At 27.7% G+C, this 10,016-nt stretch overlaps 1 protein-coding gene across 1 annotated transcript; it reads right to left on the bottom strand.

The window, feature by feature from the left end:
* Window positions 1–553: 553 nt before the first annotated feature.
* Window positions 554–9,988, bottom strand: LOC103853338 (WAT1-related protein At4g01430). Its single transcript, XM_009130262.3, has 6 exons — window positions 8,272–9,988; window positions 7,358–7,420; window positions 6,978–7,094; window positions 6,481–6,895; window positions 1,057–1,208; window positions 554–938 (listed from the first exon to the last, which is right to left on the bottom strand). The coding sequence occupies exons 1-6, from the start codon at window positions 8,448–8,450 to the stop codon at window positions 767–769; spliced, it is 1,098 nt and encodes a 365-aa protein (XP_009128510.1). The 5' UTR covers window positions 8,451–9,988; the 3' UTR covers window positions 554–766.
* Window positions 9,989–10,016: the final 28 nt, after the last annotated feature.

Raw genomic sequence — 10,016 nt, 5'->3', positions numbered from 1 at the left:
AAAAAAAAAAAAAAAAAAAAAAAAAAAAAAAAAAAAAAAGATATTGTGTCCAACCATTAGATAGATGACTGAATCGATTAGAATGAAAAAAAGCAGAACTCGTGTTTTTTTTTCTTTTTCTTGCAGAACTGGTGTTGTGTTCGTTGAATATCTAGCTACCTTTATTTTTTATTTTATTTTAAAGAGCTGCCTTTATTTTATCCTATTTTGACTAAAATTTTTCGAATTAAAAAAACATAAACATTTATATGATAAGGCTTAGTAACCTTATAGTGAGATAAAATTTGCATGAAATACACTTCATGATAGGAAACAAAATGATAGGATAAATTTCAACCTAAAAAGTTTTGAGGCCAAAACTAGAAGAACTAACAAAGACAGAAAAGAAAGCAGCTAATGAAAAAAACCACGACCACGCCAGCCATGTTTACCTATCTCTTGTACACTCTTTTTTTTTTCTTTTTTGGCTTCAAACTCGGTATAAATCAAAACTGCTAGTAGCATACCTACAGAATTGGTGACACACAGATAACAAACTGGAATGCATGAACTAGGTTTCCAACAAGGCCTCTTTCTTCTTCTGTTTCCGGTCAGTCCAAGTGGTTACTACTTAGTAACTTACAGTGAGTTATTATAACTGAATCAATCTATCACTTTAAGAACTCGAAAATACATAAGAAAACAAAAACCTTATAATAAAGAGCTGAAGACCAACAGTTATCGCGATTACGATAGCAAATATCTCTCTCAATCATATAATAATGTATCAAACAGGCAATTTAGTATTGTTATCATCTACTGTCATATTGTCTTCGTTTTCGATCATTTGACAAGACTTGGAAGTGGTCGAAATCTTCGGAACAGTCTGATCTGTCTCACTCCTCTTTCCCCAAAGAAACACGTTGAGGCCCGTTATAGTCACTACTGATCCAATTATACTGCATTTTTATTATACCATAAATAAATAAAAATATAAACATATCAGTGCATGTTATAAATAAACGTATATATTATATATGATGTGAAATTGATATGATTTTTGGATTCAAATGAAACCTGCCGAGGTATAAAGGAGAGCGCAAGATGAGGAAATCGAATAACGTAGCGGACACGAGGCTAACGGGGCTAAATGTTGACACGAAGACTGCTCCCGTCCTTTTTATTGACCATGACGTTACCACTGTCGACATCGCTTGTCCCACTATTCCCTGTTTTTCAACCATATATCGTAATAATCTTATATTTTTTTTTTTGAACTGAATAATAATCTTATGTTGAAAATAGATGAAAAGAAATATATCGCAAAAGTTATTCTATAAAGAAAATTATTAAAATTTTCAATTCTGTATTTGCGACGACAATCTTAAAAGATACTGTGAATGATTGGTTAGATTGTAATTGAAAAAATTTAACTGTAAAATTTATGGCAGAAGCATAGTTCTGCTATCGTTCAAAAGAAAAAGTAGTCTTGTTATAACTGAAAATTTATTGATGTAAATATTTTTGCAAAGATTTTTGTGTAGTTATTTGGGTTGTAACTGTAAGTTCTTAACTATACGTATTCTTAAACAAAACATGTGAGATACACGATATATAAACAAAAGAATTATTTATAACAATGAAAATACTTTATATTAATAATAAAATATAAATTATCAAAATCATACTATTACTCTGTGTAATATATAATGGTATTTAGATTAGTCAAAATTTTATTATTTTATATTATTCAAAAGTAAATAAAATTATTTATAAATCTTAAAATTATACTAAAATTTAATATCTAAATGTTAATAATTTTTACCTATAATTAGCTAATTTATTTTATATCATACATGATTTTATTACTTTATAGATACTACAGATGGAATAATAAAGATATATGAATTTACTCTAATCCACATAAAAAATCTTTATTTTTTGTTGCAGATAGAAGAATAAAGCTAAACTAGATTTTGACCCGCGCTTGGAAAGCGTGGGTTTTTTAGATTATATTATAATACAAAGTTTTATTATATCGAAAAACATTATTTTTAACAGTTATATAATCTATGAATTAGTTTATTTGTAATTTTATATGTATACTTTTACGTAAGTTTTTTTTAGGCATGAGAATTATATCCGGATCAAAAAAACAAACCGAACCGACCCGAAAATATATATTTAGTTCAGGTCCAGAGAAGATAATCTATTAGGGTTTTTTTGGATCTGCAGGTCTTTGTTTGAGTCCGGGTCCTACCTTAGATCCGATCATAAATATGTTGTGTTTATTAGGTATATTTGAATATTTTGAATATCTTTTCGGCATTATGGATATTTTTTAGGCTTTTGGTTTACGATTATAGTTTTTGATTTCAGGTAAATTTTCAAATAAAATTTTTTTTTTGGGTATTTAGATAAAATTTTGGGTATTTTCAATTCAGTGTGAGATTTTGAATTTTTAGATATTTGACTTTTTTTGAGTATTTGTTTGGAGTTTCAAGTACTTTTCGTGTTTCAGATATTTTTCAGATTTTTTAGATATTTCGAATCTTTTTAGGATCCTAAATACCTGAACAGATGTGGACCCATTACGTCCATATCAAGTCCAACAACCTTTTGATATAGATTTTTAACGTTATTGTACAAAAACATGGTTGATGAAATATTTTTAGAAAACTTATTTTTAAATATGAAAATATCTATCAAACTATAGACGGTTGAAAGTTTAGTATATAATATGAGATTTTAGTGGGAAATTTTATATATGATATGATTACGTTATTATAAAGGAAAGAGAAAGTTAGAATGTACACATATATGTCGTGTAACTTTTCTTGCTTTAAATTATATATTATATGATTAATGTGATAATAGAAAACATTAGTTTTTGTATTTTTACGATTAAAAGTCAAAATGGTAAATATAGTAATAGTAATGATTAAGATTTAGAAGTGTATTTGAATAAATAATGGAACTGAATAAGTTATTGTTAGAGAAATATATGGTAACATATTGTTAGTCTAAATTTAAGGGAAAACCAAAAAATAATGAATTAAATAAAAGGGTCCAAACAATTTTGATAGGTAGATTTTTTAAGACTTCTTCCCTTTTAATAGTATTGATCATGATTGGTAAAAATTGGAAGATTTTGATGTAGTATTTAACTTTAAAATCAAATCTTAATCATGATTATGATTGCTAAGATTTGATGATTTAAAACTAAACAAAGCTAAATAATTGAAATAAAACCTATACAATCACCCACATTATGTTTTAAGGTATTTTTCTGCCTAGAGTATATTATACGATTAATTAAAAAAAACGAATTCACCTATTTTATCATATATATGTAAGGATGTAAAAAATTACCTTCATATGCCTAATTTTTATTAGGAAAATGTAGAATTTCTCTGTTAATATATGGTATTGTATAATACAAAATCAATGAGAAAATAGAAAATAAAGCTTTGTAAAAAAATCACAGATTATTAATTACTAGGACATTTTAGGTTTAGACATTAGTCTTATTTTTAGGTTTCACAATCTATACTATAATAAAAGGGGGATATAAGCTCCTCTTAGAGTGTCCACGTAGGCACAAAAAATCGTCCAATCAGAGAGTTAGAAGTTGCCACGTCATCTCATTTATTTTTTCGTAAAAAATGAAAAAACAATGCAAAAGAAAGGATCGAACCCGGGTTAGTATGACATAAATATAGGACAAATACCACTAAGCCATTGAAACTTTCTTGGACATATATACAAGAATCACTAAATATGTAATCACAAACTCTTATGTACATTTAAAATAATATGGATTCAACTTTCCAGACTCCGATACTTTGTTTTGTAAAACAAAATAAGTAAGTGACTAAGCTAATATTCTTTGAAAGTGTGAGAACATTGACAAATATGAAAAAGCATAGATTTTTATTTTCGTGACAAAGTTAAGAATTTTGTAAAAATAAGTTTAACATATAAATTTTCGTAACAAATATGAAAAAGCATAGATTTTTGTACAATTTTGACAAAACAACTCAAAACATAGTTCTCTAATGTCTTAATAAAATATTATTTAAGGGTGCAATAATTAAATATATCAATTCAATAAATTTTGTAATTTATAGACAAAACAATAACACAATAAATTTTGAAAAATTTGTTTAACCTATCGATTTCTTTTCATGAGAATCCAACTAAACAAGATAAAAATAATAATTAGATTTATTTAATTACCATTTTATTCAATTTTGAATAATTTCAAATTGTAATAATGTATCTTTTTGAAGTTACAAAAAATAATGTTCTTTCTTTATTACACTAGCATTATATATAGATTTCATATACACAAATAAATATAATATAACAACATAGCTTGCTTTTCCTAATTCATATGAAATTTTTTAAGTTATCCACCAAAGCAAATTAATTAAATCAATCAAATTGTTAGAATACAACAAATTAATATATAATTTTATTTTAAATTAAATTATTTAAAAAGTCTATTTTCATTAGAAACAAAATAATAAATAAGTAAAACTGATTTGATGTTAATTTTTATGACATATATATATATATTATGTGAAAGAAATATAAGCTTAATATGGTTAAATATCTTAAATACAAAAAAAACTCTAAAATTAACAAAAAAAAACTAAAAAAATTAAACTATGATATCAATTGAAAGCTTCTTAGACAATATTAATAAAATATTTAAGCGATAATTAGATAAATTTGATTTTTTTTTGCCATTAAAGTTTATTATTAATTAGCATCAGCTATTTCAAGATGTTTAAAAAATGATGGACTTAAATGATATATGAACTATGAATAGTAGTACTTTGTAAAACTGACTTAGATAAAACATCTGCACATCATTTCCAGTCTTTTTTTATACCTAAATTCAATTTCTTCAGAGCAGTTATTCCACAAAGAGATCGTATGAGATATTTTTTTGATATTCAGATTTGTTTTTTGATTGTTAAGAAGATTGATAACAGTAAAAATGTCTCATTCGAATATTATATGTCTATAACCGAATCTCCAACATGAGACAACTTTATTTAAAAAATAAATAATTTCATTTTTCTTATATTATATAATAAATATATATTATTTACTGATAATAAAATATAGTTATTCATCTATCACAAATATCTATGTAAATATGTGAATCAAGTACAACAATAAAACAACATAATGATTGCCACAAAGAAAATTTAAAAATTATATTTATGCTAGGTAGTCTTATTTTATATTTTTTAAATAATGTAATACAATATTATACATTATATTTTTAGAATTGAGAAATACATATATATCAGTTAGACAAATTAAGCGGTAATTAGACAAATTTGATTTTTTTTTCCAGCCAAAAGTTTTTTATTAATTAGCATCAGTTATTTCAAGATGTTTAAGAAATGATGGACAAAAAAAAATAGGATGGATATAAATGATATATGAACTATGAATAGTATTTTGTAAAGCTGACTTAGATAACACATTTCCACATCCATTTCCAGTCCTTTTTTATGCTTAAATTCAATTTCTTCAAAGCAGTTATTCCACAAAGAGATCGTATGAGATATTGTTTTGATATTCAAATTTGTTTCTTGACTGTTAAGAAGATTGATAACTGTAAAAATGTCTCATTCGAATATGTTATGTTTATAACCGAGTCCCCAACATGAGACAAGTTTGTTTTAAAAGTAAATAATTTTATTTTTCTTATATTATATAATAAATATATATTATTTACTGATAATTAAAATATAGTTATTCATCTATCACAAATAACTATGCAAATATGTGAATTAAGTACAACAATCAAACAACATAATGATTTTCACAAAGAAAATTTAAAAAATATATTTATGTTATGTAGTCTTATTTTATATTCTTTAAATAATGTAATACAATATTATACATTATTATTTTAGAATTGAGAAATACATATAATATCTTATCCGCACGTAGCGCGGTTAAAAAATCTAGTATTTATAATAGAGAAAAAGAGATAGAAAATAATAAAAAAGATTGTTTCAAAGAAATTTTTTTTCTGAAATTTTGAGAAGCTTTGGTGGCATGTATTATTGTAATAATGGTTTATTGTTTTTAATAATTAACATTTACTTACGTAATTATGTTCTATTATTTTTGGTAGCTACAATTTAACTACATAAGTAATAATATCAGTAAAAATAAAATATTCTTAATTGGGGATCTACCTATTAATTAAAGATGCTCCAAGAAAAGGGTTTTGCAAAGGGTTTCGCAATTGATAATGCGACTTTTGAGATTACTAAGAGGATGTTTTAGAAAAAAGGTCACAATAGATAAAGGTGACTATATCAAAGTGAAGAAACTTAGTACTCTTCGTCTCTACTTAATGCCAATTTTATGTATTGCATATAGGACTGGGCAGTTTTATAATCTTTTTCTTAATGACAATTTTATGTATTATTGTTTTGCATATATTATGATATATGAAAAACTTACAGCGTAAAGGATAACGAAGATGACGAGTTTGTCTTTGATGATCCAATCTTCGACTTCTCTACTCTTATAAAGACTCAAAATGGCACATTGAAATGCTGCGAAGACCGACATGAGGCAAGTACTTGAGTACTTAGTACACGGATACTTAACGCTTAATTTCCCTTGAAACAACATCCATAGCGACAATAACACTATCCCAGTGAACAAGTAAACACAGCCTAGAAGCCATTTCTTTGCTTGGTCGTGACCATTGTTATGTAATGTAATGTTGTCAATAGCCTCTGGATGAGTATGAGGATTTGATACTTGAAGACCTTTGTAGAATGTTAAGAACATTGCTCCAAGTATGCAAATTAGGGTTCCTATTAACTTGAGCACGCCTGCTCTGCTCTTCAGTTTTTGTGCATTCTCTATTCTGCAATTTTCTTATAGTTAAAATTAGGAGATCTTTTTGTGATTTTGGAAGTTCTAAACAGTAATTAAATTAGTTTCATTACCTGAAAAAAAGAGCTAGCGCAAAGGTAATAGCGGGTAGCATGCTATTTAGAGCCATCGCAACAGTGGGTGACGTGTACGATAGTCCAAGCAGAAAGAAAAATTGCATCAAACTTGCCCTGCGTTATTTATTAGAAAGCAATGACAAATAAAGGAAACAAAGTATAGGGCTATTTTACCAAAAAAAAAAAAAAACAAAGTATAGGGCTTGTACTAAGAGATAGATAACGTGTTAGAAAACTCTGTTATCCTTTCTTCTTTTTCCCTGTTTTTTTTCTTTTTAGAAAGTAAGCAAAATCATTTTAGCAACCAAAAAAAGTTAAATAAAATCATGAAAGTAGTGGAAACAGGCAATAAAAAGAACAAATGAAAAGGGACAAACCCAAGTAATCCGCTGATGAAATGCTCGCACAAGAGCATGAACGTTAACATTGGTCTGGTTTTCCTATAACAAAAAGGCATTCAAAAATTAGGCAAACTTCATTACTTAAGTATAAACACAATAAAAAATTGTACTACCTCTATTTCAAAAAGATATATGTTATAGAATTTTTACATGTATTAAAAACATATTAAATTTTCATTATCAATGCATCATTTTTTGTAATTCACTATTTCCCCAAAAATTAACCAATGGAATTTTAATAAATAAAAAATTTTGTTTTTGAAGTTTACAATTTACCATTAAATAACACATTGAAATGTAAAAATATATCATTTTGAAACAATTATTTTCTAAAATGTGGCTCTTTTTAAAATGGAAGGAGTACTATACATACACATATAATATGATTAAGCATATCAGAAATCATAAAAATATCATATGGATAAGTTTCTGATAAACCATAAAATAATTTTCATTTGTTAATATCAGAAAAGTCAATTATAAGCTTTTAAATTTTTATTTAAAAATTTATTTTATACCATTGAAATATAATCAGTTAAAATAATTATATTAAAACCTGTGTTTTCAAATTTGCCTTAAGCACCCAAGAATCTAAGCAAGCCACTACTTACATGATATCTGAAACAGTAAATCATTATATTACATAAATATGTAAATAGTCTGAATTTTAAGATATAGTTCTGCAATATTTGGTTCATGCATGAAAAGCGAATAAATTTACATAACTTAATAATTTTTTCTGTTACTTTAAATTTTGTTATTAGCACAACTTAATAATGTTTTATTACTTTAACGCACGAAATCAAATCATACGAATAAATTTACTTAAAACAAAACGTAGTGAAGTAACGAAGATCGAGTTTGGTACACAAGTATCAAAATGTTCATACCTCTCCCAAATATAAGAAAACGGAACCAATATCAAAGCAGAAATAGACATTCTATATGCAGCAAAGATCATATGATTAACACCAACATCAAGCGCTTTCTTAACGAGAGCATTAACTGAACCCATTGCAACACTTGATATTAGCATTACTATTACTGGTGCCCATTGTTCTTCCTTCATTTTCTCTCTCTCTCTTGATTTTTTAAAAAGATTTATCTAGGTTTGTTTCTGTAAAATCGAATGTTTTCTTTGCGTTTAACAACCACCTCCTTCCTGTCTACTTATATTTATAATAAAGTTTGTGGGTGGTTGCCACATTGGATATCCTTTAATTTTCTTGTTCACCTTCATAGGTCATACTATAATTGTTTATATGCATAATAATTTATGACTCTATATAGTCTTTATAGAATAATATATATGGTCGTTATATTGTGTCGAAGATTTTTAAGTGTGGTAGTAGACTATCATTTTCGAAGACATCTTTAAGTCAAATCTCGTATTCACAGTCAGTTAATGTACATATGCATTAAGTTTATATAAGACCCCAGAAAACTGAATACTTCAAGTACTAGTTTCATCAGAATCTGAAACATCCAAAAGTTTCTTAAATTGGATATCTAATTAAGCACGTGTAACGGCCTGCTCCCCTGAAGTCTAAACCGGGGTTCGGAGTAGACGTTATAGACACGTGTCTACTCATTTTAGACCTCCTCTGTGTACCGTTACAGGTCCCGAAGATCATGGACGCACTGCCTTCTGTGAAATACCAATCCAACCATAATTCATATACTTTTGTTTACAGTCATGCTCACAGAGAAATTGAATGGAGGGAATGAATAAATATGTTACTCAGTAAAGTAGTTTTACCAGACTCCCCGCACGAAACTTTATGCTACTCAATGAGGAGAAAAGGACTGAATAGCCACTAACAATCAATCAAGCATTGCAATAACTCAGTCATTGCTACACATGGAGTCGACTGACTTGACAGACCTGACGCCAAACAACCTAGACTCTAAGGACCTATGGCATGCTCATGGACGTCCTTCCTCGTGTAAGCCCTTTGAGATCGTACGATAACAACTGTTTCGAGGATTCCTATGAAACTACCCGCTCGCAGCTATTTGGCCCCTTTTGGCACTATCTGCCACGAGGTACGTGCAGCCACATCTGCCACGACACGGCATGACTCGATCTTATAGCGTCCATTAACATTAAACCCGCCCTTTCGCAGCCCATTACATTAATTCCGCCCCCTTTTATGGTCACATTACATTAACTAATCATCATCTTTCTAAACGCCACCTATTCTCGGTGTCTTATATCATTAACATTCATTAACGTTCTCATTTCCATTATCCTTGACACATTCTCGGTGTCACATACAATACACAACACACTCATCATCATTCATCTTTCATTTCAATCATTCACTCAGTTCTGATACCAATTGCAACGATACCAATTGTAACTTCATCTAATTACTTTAGCATGTAGTTCTTTCTAGCAACTTAGCTTTCAAAGACAGTCATTACAAGAATCAAGGCAACCAATCACACAAGTACGTAACAATATCATTCGTTCACATCAACACAAGGCAGTCCATTAAGTCATTTAATCAAATATGAAAGTTTTTATGCAGCATAATTCATAGATCTATCAACATAGCATCCAATATTATATATCAACCTAACTTCAAACAAGGTCTAACCAACCAAAATTACAACATCAAAGAAGTATAAA

Source organism: Brassica rapa, chromosome A02 (assembly GCF_000309985.2).
Source record: "Brassica rapa cultivar Chiifu-401-42 chromosome A02, CAAS_Brap_v3.01, whole genome shotgun sequence".
In the NCBI taxonomy this organism is placed as follows: domain Eukaryota; kingdom Viridiplantae; phylum Streptophyta; class Magnoliopsida; order Brassicales; family Brassicaceae; genus Brassica; species Brassica rapa.
This window is presented reverse-complemented; position numbering and strand designations above follow the sequence as displayed.